At 39.1% G+C, this 18,102-nt stretch overlaps 1 protein-coding gene across 1 annotated transcript in view; it reads right to left on the bottom strand.

Annotated features, from left to right (window-relative positions):
* Sbf2 (SET binding factor 2) overlaps positions 1-18,102 on the bottom strand; it is a 352,132-nt gene that overhangs the window by 50,674 nt on the left and 283,356 nt on the right. Inside the window, 5 exon segments of the mRNA XM_037211535.1 lie at positions 5,569-5,767; positions 12,241-12,386; positions 13,401-13,576; positions 14,989-15,116; positions 17,546-17,741. Of these exon segments, the coding sequence (XP_037067430.1) occupies positions 5,569-5,767; positions 12,241-12,386; positions 13,401-13,576; positions 14,989-15,116; positions 17,546-17,741 (845 nt within the window).

Genomic DNA, 18,102 nt, shown 5'->3' with positions numbered 1-18,102 from the left:
CTGTTCCCTGCTTAACTCCTTTAAGACTCCTGTCCCTTCACTAATACTTTTACTTTCACATCATCTATATTTAAATGTAGATTCCGGCCGGGGTGGTGGTGGTGGCAAATGCCTTTAATCCCAGCACCTGGGAGGCAGAGCAAGATCCAGGACAAGCACCAAAGCTACACAGAGAAACCTTGTCTCAAAAAACAAAAACAAAAACAAAAAAATGCAGATTCTGCATATTAGGGAAAATGTGATATTTGTATTTATTTGTCTAGTTTATTTTGCTTAATATGATGCTTACCAGTTCCAACCACTTTCCTACAAATGATCTATTTAATTTCTTATAGCTAAATAAAATTCTATTGTGTATATAAACCACATTCTCTTTACTCATCTGTGATGGGCATGTAGGCTGGTTCCATATTTTGGTTATTGTGAACAGTGCTGCAATAAATATGGACAAGCAAATGTGTCTGTGGTAGGCTGACTTAGATTCCCTCAAGTTTTCAGCCATCAGTGATATAGCTAGATCATATGGAAATTCTATTTTAGTATTTTGAGGAACCTCCATTCTGGCTTCCACAGTGATCACATCAGTTTCTATTCTCACCAGCAGGATAAAAGGGTTCCCTCTCTAAAATCCTCATCATTGTTAGTTGCTACTCATGTCTTATCAATATCCATTCTGACTGGAGAAGGGAAAGGAATCTTAATGCATTAATTTGCATTCTCCTGAGGATTAAGGATGATTAATATTTCACATATTTATGGGACACTTAACATTTCTTCTTTTGGGATCAGTCTGTTCAAGCATTTGCTCATTTATTGAATGGATGGTTTTGTGTTTTTAATTTTTTCCCACCCAAATAATCACTTTCTTATGAAGTGTTTATTAAAATCCCCTGCTATCATTTTAACTTCCCCTCTCATCCCTTTTCTTTCTTCCTTTTTTCTTGAGACATATTCTCACTGTATCCCATGCTGTCCTTGAATTTAGAGATCATACTATTTCAGCCTCTAGAGTGCTGGGATTATAGGTGTGAACTGGCCTCTGGCTCTTCACTTTTTTACTGCTAGTCCCGATGAGGAAGTGCTATCATTGATCATTATACACTGTGGGTAATGCTTTTCCTGTCCCAAGAAACCTTTTTCTATCTTAAGGTCTGGAAAAACATTCTCCATTTTTTTTTTTTTTTTTCCTTCAAGACAAGGTTTCTCTGTGGAGCCCTGGCTGTTCTGGAACTTACTCTGTAGGCCAAGCTGTTCTCCAACTCAGAGATCTGCCTGCTTCTGTCTCCTGAGTGCTGGATTAAAGGTGTGGGCCACCATTGCCTGGCTCTTCTCCAATTTTATAGAAGCTGTATATATATATATATTTTTTTGAGACAGGGTTTCTCTGTGTAGCTTTGGAGCCTTTCCTGGAATTCACTCTGTAGCCCAGGCTGGCCTCGAACTCACAGAGATCCACCTGCCTCTGCCTCCTGAGTGCTGGGATTAAAGATGTGCGCCACCACCGCCTGGCTAGAAGCTGTATTTTAAAAACATTTTATATGTAAGTCTATAAATCAATGGGAATTGAGTTTTTATTTATAAGCCAGGAGTCAAGATTAATTTTTCCTTTTATATATATGGATCTCCAGGACTATTTATCATTTTTTTGTTAAAAACAAAAAAAACCAAACTTCTACCCACTGCTCTTCTGTGAAACCAAATGTCCATGTGCTAGGCTGCTCCTATATTTCTTCTTTTTTCCATTAGTCTGCTTGTGTTACTCCAAGACTATCTTAATTGCTGTAGGTTTTTTGACAGTACTTCTTTTTTAAAAGTTTGTATTATTGGGGCTAGCAAGATGGCTCAGTGGTTAAGAGCACTGGCTGCCCTTTCAAGAGGACCTGGGTTCAATTGCCAGCACCTAAGTGGCAGCTCATTGTCTGTAACTCCAGTTCCAGGGATCAGACACCCTCACACAGACAAACATGCAGGCAAAACACCAGTGCGCATAAAATAAGTATTTTAAAAAGTTTGTATTATGATTTAAATCATGTGTCTGTGTCTGTGTAGGTATGTGTATATGAGTACAGGTGTCCAGGAAAACCACAGGAGGGCATTAGATGCCCTGGTGCTGGAGTTGCATGAGGTTGTGAATCCCTGCCACATGGGCTATGGGAACCAAACTTGGGTCCTCTTCAAGAGCAGTATACCCTCTTAATCACTGAGTCATCTCTCTATCCCTGATTACTTTGGCTAAATAAAGTCTTGATAGCTTGCAATATTATTCTCTAAGTCTTGATAGTACTGCTCTGTAAGTCTACCTGGACTATTCTTGGTCTTGGCATTGCTGCAAAAGCCTTACCATCACCTTTTCAGCCTTTGTTATTGGGGTTTTCACTGAGGCTTCAATGTATCTACAAGTCAACTCCTGAAGGAAATGCATGTATTAAAATATAGAGCATTCTAATGCAAGAACTTGAAATATCTATTTATTTGAACCTTTAATGACCTTATTATTTTTGAATGTTTCATAGTGTAGCACTGCACATCTTCCATTATATTTATTCTTAAGTAGTGATGGTCCTTAGTGCTACTGTATATACAATTGGCAGTACCTAAATATTGTCATTTAAAAGATTCTCTTTGGAATGATTTGGTTCTGGTTTATATATAACTAATTACTGCATTGCCAACTTGTACCAGTTACCTTACCAAATTCACTTACTAATTTTAAAAGTTTTCCTGTAGAGTTCTTCAAGTTCCTACAATTTTTCTAGTCTTTTGCACGCCTTGGGATGCTTAGTGCAACAGTACACAAAAGTGACAGTGGAATTCTTACCCCGATGTTAAGAGAAAAGCTTTCAACACTTTAGCAGTAAATGACTTCTGCTATGAGAGTTAAAAGATGTGACCAGAATGAGCTGTAGAGAATAGCTCCTATTTCCTATTTTTGAGAGTTCTTTTTAAATAAAAACCATAAGTGTATATTGTATCTAAAATGTTTTTCTGTCTATAAAAACTTACTATATATTTTCTTTAAATTTTGTCAATGACGAATTTTTCTGACTGATTTCAAGGGTCAAGGCGGTTCTGCATCTGTAAGAACTCTACTTGGTCTTTATTACTAGTGATGCTTTTTTGTTTTTAGTATTTTTCTTTTTGTTCTTATAGAACAAAATAGAACAACAGAACTTATAAGTTTCACTTTAATGTCTATTTTGACATTTTTATGGTGACAACAGCTTTTGTTTTAAGTTTTACATGATATATTTTCCTAACCTTTTAGTTTCCATCCTTTTGCATTTTTGTACATTAATTATGTCCCTTAACAGCTTTAGAACACTTAAAAAACTCTTCATAATCTTTTTCTTTTAATTGGAGACTTAGTCAATTTATAATTACTTATTGGTATGTGTGAAAGTCTTCGATCTCATACTTGTATTTTTTGTATTCCTCTTTTCTTTCTTCCCTCTCTTGCCTCCTTCTGGATTGTTTTTCTATTTCCTCCCAATAGTCAGATCGATATGTATTCTTTTACTCTAACATAAATGCCTTCTCAGAAGAAGTGTTCCAACAATCCTCTGTTAAGACAACAATAGACATGATAAAGTGGACAGAGAAAGACCATCAGGCCTCAATACTACATAAAGAACTACTGGCAACTAAGGAATACTGAGAGCAGAGAAATAGTCTTCCCCTGGGAAGGGCCCCTAAAGTGGTTATCTAACCAAGTGGTTAGCCCTGAAATCATATATATATATATAATATATGTACACACACATACAGCACACATACTGGCTAGTTTTATGTCAACTTGATACAAGCTAGAGTCATCTGAGGAGGGAGTCTCAATTGAGAAAATGTCTCCGTAAGATCAGGCTGTAGGCAAACCTGTAGGGCATTTTCTTAGTTGTGATTGATGTGGGAGGGCTCAGTTGATTAGGGAGAGTGACCTCCTGGGCAGGTGGTCCTGGGTCTGTAAGAAAGCAGGTTGAGCAAGCCATGGGAAGCAAGCCGTAAGCAGCACCCCTCCTTGGCCTCTGCATCAGTTCCTGCCTCTAGGTTCCTGCCCTGCTTGAGTTCCTGCCCTCGCTGCTTTTGATGATGAACTGTGATGTGGAAGCATATGTGAATTAAACCCTTTCCTCCCCAACTTGCTTTGGTTATGGTGTTTCATCGCAGCAATAGTAACCCTAACTAGGACAACATTTATATGGACTGAGAAGGTTGTATTTATCCATTTAGATCTATACACACACACACACACACACACACACACACACACACACACACACACACACATGTTATCAATTTGAAAGAGAGCAAAAGGGGTTAGAAGGAGGAAAGGGAAGGGGGAAAATGATGTAATTATATTTTTGTTACAAAAAAGCTAACCAGGACAATAGTCATAAGCTTACAATAAAAAAAGAAAAGATTTTACTGTTTCTGACAGATTGGAATGATAAATGATGAATTCTGTTCTCTCACCAGCAGACATAATTCTGATAGCAAGCTTTCCCGAGCAGGACATCACACTGACAATTCCACTTGTAGTTATTTATGAAGAGGACTTAGTGTGAAGAACAGAGAAGCCCAGAAAAATTACTCTATATTCAGAGTCCCAATTTTTTAAGTTTTTCATGCAAATATTTTCCTTGGCCATAGTCTCAAACTGTATTCCCAACTTATTTCTCAAGTTTTACATCATCATATGCAAACTGAATTACCATTTAAAACAATATACCTATAGTTCCTTAACAAGCAGAACTGAGAGTAATAGCAGCATTAAGGCAACTTTCTAAAATATACACAAGGCTTACAATTTACACAGTGTTTTTAGAGCTACTTAATGAAATTAGGAATTTATAAATTCAAGTAAAATCACTACTGTGTAATCAAAGTATTAAATTTGTGTATGGTGGAATATAGTTTTTAGAGAATATATATATGTATATATATATATATACACATATATATATATGAAAGCATAAAAATAGAACATTTTTGGAAAACAGCAATAAGTGGCAAGAACACAGAAAAGATGTGCTTTAAGTACTGTCTTAGGAAAACACTCTAAGTAGACAATATTGCTGACCCTATCTATATCTGGGTCAGCAAATCATAGCCTGTGGCCAAAGCCTGCCACACCTATTCACTCCTTAGTCTATGGCTGCTTTGATGGCTAAGCCCCTGCACTAAGAGACCAAATGGTTTGCAAACTGGCAATCTTTACTCTCTGGCTCTGGAAAATGTACGTGGAGCTCAGGCCTACAGCAGACATTCTTCTCTTCCATCTGTCTGGGCAAATGCTATTCTTACTTTAGGTCATCTTCACACACAAGTTGGAAAATGACAAACTACAAAAGAAAGATAAATAAGGAGAATGCATAGAGGGAATAAGCACCGTTAGCTTCTGCTATAGTAGAGGTACTTTTCAGTAATCTACTTGTTCTGAGAATACCAACGGGATGCCTTCTCATATTACATAAAATATAAGTCTACACATCTCTGGGATCTTGTTTCTGGAATACTTTGAAGATTCAAATGGGAAATAAGAATGGTCTCTTTCTGGAGCCCACTGACACTTACCTCCTGCACAGTGAATACAGCCTGTTGGAGGCAGTGATTCGGAAATACTCTGGTTTTGAACGGGAGGAATTGCCACTTATAGTTCCCAAACCTAAGCGCTGATAATCTCTGAAGCATGCTTTCTCCACCAACTGCTCCATTGTGGATTTCTCTGAGGCCTTCAGGGTTGTACTTGTTGGGAGTTCACTATCATCTGAAACTAACAGGCAGAAATAGGTCTTGTCAAAATGATTAGCTCAAAGTAAAGGACTCAAAACAACAGCACCACCAACTACTACTTCTTGTTTTTGGAGACAGGGTCTTACTATGTAGCTTGGGTTGACCTGGAACTTGATATGTAGACAAGGCTGGTCTGGAATTCACAGAGATCTGCCTGCCTCTCCTCCTCAGTGCTGAGATTCAAGGCATGCAATGCCACACCTGGCTCAAAACTTCCTTTTAAAAAAGGTTTTTATGTTAGGGTTGCCAGGATTTTGTGTGTCATAAATTAAACAATTTCTACAAGGGATTACAGTTCAATATAGATGAAAACAGTAATGGAAGTCAGGAAACATAGTAAGAGTAACTCAATTAAAAAATCAGGGAAGTAATACCATTTAAATAACTTCTAAAAACAAAGTGAGGCAATGGTAGGTACATTCTAAAACCCCAGCATTTGGGAAGTAAAGGCAGGAATACTAAAAGTTCAAGGCCAGCATGGGCTACATAAAACCTTGTCTCAAAAAACAAAGAAATAAAAAATTCACCTGGTATGGTGGCACATGCCTTTAATCCCAGTACTAAGGAGGCAGAGGCAGGTGGACCTCTGAATTTGAGGCTAGCCTGGTCTACACAGTGTGTTCCAGGCCAGCCAGGAATATATCGTAAGACTCCATTTCTAATAGAAACAAAACAAAACAACAACAAAACAAGTAAAAATAACACGATTTTAAATTCATTAGCCACATTTTTCTGTTTCAGTCAGGCCTATCCATTGATACTTAAGTACAATAATTTGTATACAGGATTCTATAAAACAGAAGATAATCTGTTAGTAAAATTTATCTTTATAAGATCATCTCACTAGATGCAGAAAAGGCATTTGACAAAATCCAACACCCCTTCATGATAAAAGTCTTGGAGCGATCAGGAATACAGGGAACATACCTAAACATAATAAAGGCATTTTACAGAAAGCCAACAGCCAACATCAAATTAAATGGAGAGAAACTCAAAGCAATTCCACTAAAATCAGGAACGAGGCAAGGCTGTCCACTCTCCCCATACTTATTCAATATAGTACTTGAAGTTCTAGCCAGAGCAATAAGACAACATAAGGAGATTAAGGGGATACAAATTGGAAAGGAAGAAGTCAAGCTTTCCCTGTTTGCAGATGACATGATAGTATACTTGAGTGACCCCAAAGATTCCACCCAGGAATTGATAAAGCTTATAAACACCTTCAGCAACATAGCAGGATACAAGATCAACTCAAAAAAATCAGTAACCCTCCTATATACAATGGACAAAGAAGCTGAGAAGGCAATTAGAGATACATCAACCTTTATAATAGCCACAAATGACATAAAATACCTTGGGGTAACACTAACCAAGCAAGTGAAAGACCTATATGACAAGAACTTTAAGTCCCTGAAAAAAGAAATTGAAGAAGATGTCAGAAAATGCAAAGATCTCCCATGCTCATGGATAGGCAGGGTTAACATAGTAAAAATGGCAATCTTACCAAAAGCAATCTACAGATTCAATGCAATCCCCATCAAAATACCAACACAATTCTTCACAGACCTGGTAAGAATAATACTCAACTTCATATGGAAAAACAAAAAACCCAGGATAGCCAAAAGAATCCTGTACAATAAAACAACCTCTGGAGGCATCACAATCCCTGACTTCAAGCTCTACTATAGAGCTACAGTAATAAAAACAGCTTGGTACTGGCATAAAAACCGACATTTGGACCAATGGAATCGAATTGAAGACCCTGACATTAACCCACACACCTATGAACATATAATTTTTGACAAAGAAGCCAAAAATGTACAATGGAAAAAAGAAAGCATCTTCAACAAATGGTGCTGGCATAACTGGATATCAACGTGTAAAAGGCTGCAAATAGAGCCATATCTGTCACTGTGCACAAAACTTAAGTCCAAGTGGATCAAAGACCTCAACATAAATCCAGCTACTCTGAACCTGCTAGAAGAGAAAGTAGGAAGTAGTCTTGAACTCATTGGCATAGGAGATTACTTCCTAAATATAACACCAGTAGCACAGACACTGAGACAAACAATCAATCAATGGGACCTCTTGAAACTGAGCAGCTTTTGTAGAGCAAAGGATACGGTCAACAAGGCAAAGTGACAGCCTACAGAATGGGAAAAGATCTTCACCAACTCCACATGTGACAGAGGACTGATATCCAGAATATATAAGGAACTCAAGAAATTAGACATCAAAACGACCAACTGTCCAATTGAGAAATGGGCTTTAGAACTAAACAGAGAATTCTCAACAGAGGAAACTCAAATGGTAGAAAGATATTTAAGGAATTGCTCAACATCCCTAATCATCAGGGAAATGCAAATCAAAACAACTCTGAGATACCACCTTACGCCTGTCAGAATAGCTAAGATCAAAAACACTGAAGACATTTTATGCTGGAGAGGATGTGGAGCTAGGGGAACTCTCCTCCACTGCTGGTGGGAATGCAAGCTTGTACAACCACTTTGGAAATCAATATGGCACTTTCTTAGAAAATTGGGAATCAATCTCCCCCAAGATCCAGCTATACCACTCCTGGGCATATACCCAAGAAATGCTCAATCATACCACAAGAGCACTTGCTCAGCTATGTTCATATCAGCATTGTTTGTAATAGCCAAAACCTGGAAACAACCTAGATGCCCTTCAACTGAAGAATGGATTAATAAATTGTGGCACATATACACAATGGAATACTACTCAGCAGAGAAAAACAATGACATCATGAGGTTTGCAGGCAAATGGATGGATCTAGAAAAAATCATCCTGAGTGAGGTAACCCAGACTCAGAAAGACAAATATGGTATGTACTCACTCATAAGAAGATGCTAGATGTGGAACAAGGATGACTGGACTGCTACTCACATCACCAGTGAGGCTACCTGGAAAATGGGACCCCAAGAAAGACACGGAGAGGTGGATGAGATCTTCATGGACAGCCTGGACATGAGTGGGAGCAGTGAGGGGCGAGGGGCGAGGGAAAGAGAGCGGGAGATCCTAGCTGGATCGGGAAAAGAGAGGGGGAACAAGGAATGGGAGACCATGGTGAATGAAGACCACATGACAAAAGGAGGAGACAAAAAGCTGGAGAGGCCCACAGAAATCCACGAAGATGCCCCCACGAAGGACTGCTGGCAGTGGTCGGGAGACAGCCGGGACCGGCCTACTCTGGTGATGGGATGGCCAAACACCCTGATAGTTGTGCCATAAGCCCCATCCAAGGACTGAGGAATCTGGATGCAGACATACACGGCTGGGCCCCTGGTGGAGCGCTGGGAGTCTAATTGGTGAGAAAGAGGAGGGTTTATGTGAGCGAGAATTGTTGAGACCAAGGTTGGATAAAGCGCAGGGACAGATGACCAAACGAATGGAAACACATGAACTATGAACCAAAGGCTGAGGGGCCCCCAACTGGATCAGGCCCTCTGAATGGGTGAGGCAGTCGATTGGCTTGATCTGTTTGGGAGGCATCTAGGCAGTGGTACCAGGTCCTGGGCTCATTGCATGAGTTGGCTGTTTAAAGCCTGGGACTTATGCAGGGACGCTTGGCTCAATCTGGGAGGAGAGGACTGGACCTGCCTGGACTGGGTCTATCGGGTCAATCCCAGTCTTCGGGGGAGACCTTGATCTGGAGGAGGTGAGAATGGGGGATGTGCTGGGGGGAAGGGGAGGGGGGCGGGAGGGGAGAGAACAAGGGAATCTGTGGCTATTATGTGGAACTGAATAGTATTGTAACATAAAAAAAATGTAAAAAAAAAAGAAATAATTGATTGCAAAAAAAAAAAAAAGATCACTACACAAATTTATCACCCAAGGTTTTGTATTATTTTGAAAAGAATACATTTATATTGAAATTTCTAGATTAACTAAAAGCATAGTAGAGGGAAAAACTATGAAAAGTTACACTTCGTTCCTGGAAATCCTTTCAATAGAGGATATAATATATATGAAAAACTCTGTGACTCTTTGTAATCACAGGTTCAAAGAACTATGATCTAAATGTGTAAGAATTTACTTAATAACCAAGTACTTTAGAGAGGATTTGTTTTTTTAAAAAAGGACATTCCTAATTGGTATTGTATAACCACAACAAAAAATTCATATGAAAAACTGTCTTAATTTTCTATTTGTTTTTAATGTGAGAAAAGTTAAACTTTCAAAGGCCTCAGAAATGTACTCAAGAGTACTAAAAGGCAAGGACAAGGCATGGTGGCACATGCCTTTAAAGCACCCAAGGCAGGCAGATCTCTGTGCTTTCAAGGTCAGTCTGGTCTACATAGTGAGTTCCAGGACAGCCAGGGCTACACAGAGAGAACCTGTTTCAAAAAAGCAAAAGATACAGCTCTCTCTAAAACCATACAAAAACCAAATTTGCTATCCATAACTCACCTTTTTATAATAATCCAAAGGGAGGAATGTTAGCATTCTGGCCCACCCCTTGGGGCCCCACCCAGTGTCCTGATGTCATCTTACTCTGATGGCTCCTTTAAGAGAAAGCCCCTCCCCTTTCTTCCTTCCTCTCTCCTTCCATGAGGCTGCACACACCTCCATTTTCTTTTCTCTCTCTCTCTCTCTCTCTCTCTCTCTCTCTCTCTCTCTCTCTCTCTCTCTCTGTCTCCCCCCCCTCCCCTTCCCCTTTAATAATAAAATTTTCCATGTGGATGCCTTGTCTGCATGGTGTAACTTTCCACCGTGCCATGCTGCTGCTGCTACTGCATCTGCATGGTGTGGCTATTTTTTCACTTTGGCTCAAATCTGCCAAGGCTGCCGCATGCTGTTTTACAACAGAAAGAATATTATGTAACTTGGTCTTTTGGTGGAGTAATTATTATGTAATGATTTTCATTGCTTGATTTTTGGAGGAAGGGTCTCACTATGGTTCCCAAGCTGGCCTTGAATTTATGAGCTTAAGTGATCCTTTGCTTTGGCTCCTGAGTAGCTGCGACTATACATGTATACTGCTTTTTTTAGTTTTTGTTCAATGAAATAATTCAAATTAGAAGAGTCAATAATTACAAGTAGCAATGTTTTGTATATGATTGTGAGTAGGCCAGAGTTCCAATAAGTGTTCATTTTAACAATGGAATGACAGGTCTTTTTATTGCCTACAGAGATAAGTCTGTATGTATTCCTTCTTACACTGGGGAAGCATGCACACATAAAATCTTGTAGGTACTTTATTCTAGCAAGCCAGATGAACATTTCTTAGGCAACACTCTCACTAAAAATGAGGTTCTTTTAAAAGGTTGTTACAGGTGCTAGTTGTATAATTACTACTGATGGAATCTAAGCTCTTGAGATTGAAAAAGGGACATTATTTCCCCTTCCACTACATCATATTTTATGTATTATATCTATAGAACACTCAATACTTGGTTAAAAATTGGAAAAAAAAATCAGTCAACAAGACTTCTTGCTTTCTTCTATTTTCCCCAGCTAAGAAGTATCTTGGCTAACCATATGTATTTTTAAAGTTATTTTTCAGTTAATTTTTTTTTAATCACTTAAGAATTTCTTCATCTTAGATTTCCCTAATCTTCAACTTGGAATATTTTTTTGGTTTTTCAAGACAGGATTTGTGTAGTCCTGGCTGTCCTGAAACTCGCTCTGTAGACCAGGCTGGACTTGAACTCACAGAAATCTGTCTGCCTTTGCCTCCCAAGTGTGGGATTACAGGTGTGTGCCACCCCCACCACCCAGATCCTTATTCCCTTATTCTTACTTTATGCGCAGATTTCCTCTTTCTTCCTTTACCAAGACCCAGATATTCCAGGACAGGCTCCAAAGCTACACAGACAAAGCCTGTCTAAAAGCCCTAGGTAAAGATGGCTGGGTGTGTGACTTCGTAGAGGAGCAGTGTAAGTTAACAAATATTAGGCTGAGGATGTGGCTCAGGTGCAGAGTGGTTGCACAGGATGCATGCAGCACTACAAGAAGGCATGATGGCACATACACCTGCAATTTCAGCCAGCTCATGGGTAAGGGCAAGAGGATGAGAAACTCATCCTTGGTTACACGGTGAGTTTAAGGCTAGTCTGGAGTACACGAGACCCTGTCTTTATTAAAAAAAAAAAAGTCAAACAAAATCTTATCTAAACAATACAATATTAGTAAAAACTTACCTTACCAGTTCTGAGAAACTGTTAAGTACTCACGAAACTTTCACAATTTTTGTGCACTAGAGTTTATGTACAACTACAATTTTGTCTCTTGTTATTCATGTAAGGATAGCCAAGCACGACAGCTAACCTAATCTCAGGTAGAGGAAAGTGGATCTCTGTGCGTTCAAGGCCAGCTTGGTATAGGTAGCAAGTTCCAGGCCATCCAGGGCTACATGGTGAGGCCCTGTCTCAAGAAAAAAAAAAAAAAAGACAGAAGAAAACTGAGTTATATAAAATGGTTCTTACATACCAGAAATGTCATCTTCTTCATTCCACCCAGGACGATTTACTCTCTCTTCCACAATTGTTCCTGTCCTCTTCTTCAATAAATACTGCCTCCCAATTGTCATTTTTCCTGCCCTTTTGGCACCTTTCACAATTGTTTTTGAGAAAGTTCTAGAAGTCATAAAAACAAAGAGAAAATCAATTTAATATAAAGGCACCACTAATATTTTTGACATCTATATTACTCACATTGTTACTTTTCCAGAACTACATACTACGGTGCATACTTTTGTTATACTTCTTCATATCACTTTCCATACCGTGGAGAATTACTTTCCTATAATGTCACTGCCTTCAGGCAAAAATGTATAAGAACTTAAAGTGTGACATAAACTACTGATCACTCAAATATCTTGCCTTCCCCCACCCCAGGGTCTCCTATGTAGGTCTGGCTGTCCTGGAACTTGCTATATAAACTAGGCTTGTCTTGAACTCACAGAGATCCACTTGCCTGGGACTCCTGAGTTCTGGGATTAAAAAGTGTACCACCATGCCCAGCTGATACTCAAATCCTAAACTCCTTGGTTTAGCTTTTGGGCATTCCCAAGCCTATTCCATTATCTATACCACTGTCTCCACCAAGGTTCCCATAAATCACATTAGCAAGTATTCAGTCATGCACTTCCTTTATTTCAAACTTACTCTGATGTCATATGACAATAACGGTTGGCAACACTTATTTCTTAAATGTTTTAGATATGTACGTGTGTACGGTGCCTTTTCTCAGCTGTAAACTGTTCAAGTATAGAAAAAGAATAATTCTTCTTTTTTAAGAGGAGAAAATAACAACTCAGACACCTGAGAATCCTTTTGAAAATCAGTTTTCATTAATGAGATGATAAGATAAAAATTAGGAGTTAAAAGGGCCAGCAAAATGGCTTAGTGCAGATAAAGAAGCTTGTCACTGATGTCCTGGATGACCTGAGTTCAATCCCTGGTACCCACATGGTGAAAGGAGGAAAGTGAGTCCCACAAGGTATCCTTTGACCTCCACAAACATGTGGCATGCAGATGCACAAGCACACGCACACGCACAGTACAAGAAAAGCTATCATTAATGAAATATAGGTTACTTCCTCTCAGTTAGCTATGGAGGGCTGAAGGCAAGAAACCCATCTCTCTTACCGGAAGGAGGTGTTTTTTTCTTTCTGCTTGGGTAAAATGATTTGTGGGGTAGTTTGTCCAGCAGCAAAAGCAAAGGTACTAAAAATGGACTGAGGATAACGGAACTTCATTAGTTGTTTCTTAAAGATGTCTACCACTTCTGGACTGACTTCTTCATCAAATGCTACTTTAATCAACTAGAGATAAAAGAGACATACTCATCAGAAGCATTAAGGATTTCTTGACAACTTTTACTCACATCACTGAAAACAACAAAAACAAACAAAAGTGAACAGAAAGAAAACAATATTAAATAGAAAGACATTAGCAATAGAAATATAACTTTAGAAGTTATAGGATTTTGGAAGTTTTTAAAGTTTTAAAAGAAAAAAGTATGACTAGCCAGATGACTCATCTTGTAAATGTTTTTGCAACCTTTTGATCCTTAGAACCCACGTAAAGGTGGGCAGAGAGAACTGACTCTACAAAGGAAAGTTTATTTGCAATATAGACTGTCAGTTGGTGAGAAAAATCATGTTCTTGAAGTTGATTTTCTTTAAAACTATGTTTTCTATAATGAGATAGGGAATTAACCTAGGTGAAATAGGAAATGTTCCCGTTCTATTTCTCAACTGTTAGATCTAGAGAAAGAATGTAGCATAACAGGGTTCCTTCTTATCCATAGATACAAACAAATCTAGGAACAGAAAAGTCAGGTACACAAGAATTGCAAATAGTGCAGATAGGCAACACTGAAGTGTAGAGTTCCTTGGCAGCTGAACAGTAAGAATATCCCTAGTCATTGAGGCTGCAGGGGATGTGAAAAGGGTTCAAGTTCTAAACCGGCAGCTTCTCTGAAGAGCACAGGAATGATGAGCTGAGGCCCCTCCACTAGGAAGAGAGAGGCAAGCACTGGATTTTTGGGAGTCTGAGAAGTCAGCAACAAGAAGCAAAGAACAGGAAAATCAAACTATTGTAAACATAAACTTTCAAAAAGAAACAATGAAGGAAAGGTCCTTTCTCCACACACAGTGTGTATCATTGTTTCTATAGGTTTAGTCAGTCAAGAGACTTCTGGGAAAGTCACCGTTTCATCTGGAGCCATTCAGTCATTCCTAACAATAATGTCTGAGCTCCAGCTAAACTTCTCAGAGTTTCATTTTTCCCACAGAAAAGCCATAGACTATTTCCTTCTGAAACAGAGAATTATTTTTATCTAAAGTTTTATCAGCAGGAGTTGAGGAATAAGTTGTTAGAGAACATGAGCCATTGTGTATCTGACTGACAATTTGTTGGCTAAGGGAATGCTGAAGTGTAGTGTCACATCCAAAGCCAAAGCCAACCCTCCCATACACTCACCTTCTTATGCCCAGCCACTAACTTCTGACCCCATGATCATAGAAAATAGATACATCACTAGATCTAAAGAAGAGTTTTTACTAGAAGGGCTTTCTTTCTTTCTTGATACATGTTGATGTGTATGTGGAAATATGAAGTTGAAAATACTCTAAAAACACTGTGTGATTTGGGTTTTGAGGTTTTAAATTAGGGACACTCAAGTGATAGAGTCTATGCAAGTATTCTAAAATCTGAAACATGTATGGTGTACCTGGAAAGATGCTGATGTAATCTGCAGCCCTTCTTGCATGTTCTGTTGTAACTGGTTCTGCATGGTTATCTTCTTCTCCTTGGTGATGGAGGCAATAGGAAAGCTCCGCACAACTGTCTGTTCACCAACTGTAGGAAGATAGGACACAGATTCAGCCATAGCACTTTATAGCTAAGGTCTAGAGTCTCTTCTGAAGAAATGTATCAGCAGAGGACAATGCCAGGGATGCAGTGAGAGAAAATGCCAAGATTCTAGAATTTCACTTAGTAGGTTTTTTTTTTTAATTTATTTTTATTTATTTTTAAAGACAATGTCTCTTATGCTGGGTGTGGTAGCACAGGCCTTTATTTAATGCCAACACTCAGGAGGCAGAAGTAGGCAGATCTCTGAGTTTGGAGCCGGCCTGGTCTACAGAGTAAGCTCCAGGACAGCCACAGCTACACAGAGAAGTCCTATCTCAACCAATCAACCAACCAACTAACCAACCAACCAACCAACCAACCAACCAACCAACCAAAGCAACAACAACAAAAGAAAGAAAAAAAAAGACAAGGTCTCTCTGTGTAGTTTCAGCTGTTCTGGGACTTACCATGTAGACCAGGTTGGCCTTGAACTCAGAGAGATCTGCCTGCCTCTGCCTCCAAGTGCAGGGATTAAACGTGTGTACCACCACACTCAAATCATTTATTAGTTTTACTAGTTTTACTGTACTGCAATTCACTCCTAAGAGATACCTTTTTTTTTTTTGGTCCAGAGCTGAGAACCAAACCCAGGGCCTTGTGCTAGCTAGGCAAGCGCTCTACTACTGAGCTAAATCCCCACCCCCCTTTTTTTAAGAGTACAGGAACTGAGACATCTGCCCATCCTCATTGTTTCTATCTCCTTTACCTATTGTATGCATATAAAACCACCTGGCTTAAGGCAGTCATACAGGAATGGGCTTTATACAATAATAAAGATGTGGTCTTCAATACTGAAAGGAAAGCCAAGATAGTTAATGTAATGATAAAAACAAAAGAGAACATATTTTTTGGGGGGTAGGGTGGGGGAGATAGTTTGTTACTACAGGTTGCCCACAAACTCATGATCCTCTTGCATCATCCTCACAAGTGCTGGGACTATAGGCTTGAGCTAGCATGCCTGGTAAAACATTAATGGATTTTTAAAGTCTGTTTCCATATGTAGTAAAAGGTATTTGTTTAAGTTTCAAATCCAGGACAAATGGCTGAGGTGCCTATTTAACATATCAAAGCAGACTGCCAGGTTCTCCCAACACCCCTCATTCCCTACTTATCACAGGGTCCTTCTGGCCTATATACCCTTCCTTCCCCCTACCCTGAACTCTCCAGTCCTTGGGGCTGGGCTGCTCCTACCTATATAATCCAGACATTCTGGTAACCCACCCCTTTTGTACTTTTGGCCTCCTGGATGCTGTACCTGGTTCCCCTCCCCTTCCTCTCCCATCTCCCCATATGGCCTAGCTTAGTCTGGTCATGTCCACCTTGGAATCTCCCAGATGTCCCTGCCTCTGACTCTGCTCTCCTAAATATTTATATAAACTTTATCCTCCACTATACCTAGGAGCAATAATGTTCTTTCTTTCCTTTTTCTTTCTTTTTTTTTTTTATATTCAGTATTGTTTAAAGTTTCTTTCAGAAAGCCTTTGGAACACGAGACTAGATCTGTGTCCAAGAGTTTAAGAAATTTAAACATTTTATAAAACAAGAATGTGAGGATACAAACTACCCGTGGGTATGAATATGTCTAGAAAAAGAAGTATCTTGGCCTTCTTTGTACAGTTTCCAGGTCTCCATTGAAAGGATGCCACACAAATACTACTGTAACATGTGAATAACAACTCTTCAGTTCAAGTACAGATAATTCAGGGATTTGAGCACTTCAGAAAAGGAGATAATCTCTATATGCTAGATGGATAGAGAATAATTTCTGCAAGATGTGGGAGGGAAGGCAAACTTTGAAGAGAAGATAGGGTTTGAATTTGCAGAGGGAAGAGGGAAGGCATTTTAGGCAATGTGACAGATAACAGGACAGAAATAGCAATGAAGGCCTCACAGCCAGTGAGCCAGAGCAGACTAGGGTTATTGGATTTAGAGGCTTATATATTTGTTCACTATCCTCAGAATTCCTCATTCTCTGGATTTGCCAATCTTCCTTCTGAAAAATCCTGACTATCCACGTATTAAGTTCATATCCAGAGGCTAAGCAAAGCTGGGATATATATTGGATTTAAGTTCTAATACATATTAAACAACCTAAGCCTATATAATGCATGGAAACCCCTCAGGTTACAATGTGTTAGAAATTTAAAAAGCAATTATTAAAAAAAAAATAAAAGTTTTCTCTGACAAAAAATTTTCCTAAACTCACAATTAACCTTAAAACTGCAGAGAAAAGACAACAAAATGAGATTTCAACACTAAGCCTGCCTTTTTTCTTTTCTGGGTTTGAAATGATATGTAAATCATTGTGCATGGACTGAATAAAATCTCCAGTGTCATACAGGGATTCTGCTCTGATGGCATGTGCTGTGTCATACCTAGCTGGTCATGTGGTGTCCCTCGGAAGAGAATTCTGTAAGTGGTAAGGAACAAGGCGCCTTCTGCGGGCAGGAGCTGAGGACCTCCAAGGAGACCTCCAGTGGCTTCTTCCCGACCGTCAGGATCCAGCAGGACTCGAAGACCTTCACACACAATTTCTTCCCCTGGCAGTAGAGCTGGTCGAAGAATCTTGGGCTAAGAATAGGTAACTGTTTAAAAGCAACTCTTCTGGGGTTTCCATCATTTAGTTCCAGGTTACTTTTTCACATATAATCTGGAAACCCTGAGTCAACCCAAGCCTGACTGGGAGGAGGCAGACCTGAAGTTTCTAAGTCCAAGTATGAAAAGATTCTTTGCAGCATTGCTTTGTAACAGTAAAAACATAGGGAAATAACTTGAAAGTTTGCAGTGTCCATTCAAACAACAATTTTACAACCTTTTATAAAATGAAATGTAAAAAAAACCATTAAGAATATGAATAACTGATAAAGGTGGTACTATGATGGCTATGGCAGAGACAAGGTGGGAAAGAAGATATTACATTGTACATTTCTTT

This window comes from Peromyscus leucopus, chromosome 1 (genome assembly GCF_004664715.2).
Source record: "Peromyscus leucopus breed LL Stock chromosome 1, UCI_PerLeu_2.1, whole genome shotgun sequence".
Taxonomy (NCBI): Eukaryota; Metazoa; Chordata; class Mammalia; order Rodentia; family Cricetidae; genus Peromyscus; species Peromyscus leucopus.
Note: the sequence above shows the minus strand (reverse complement) of the source record. Positions and strands in the feature narration are given on the sequence as shown.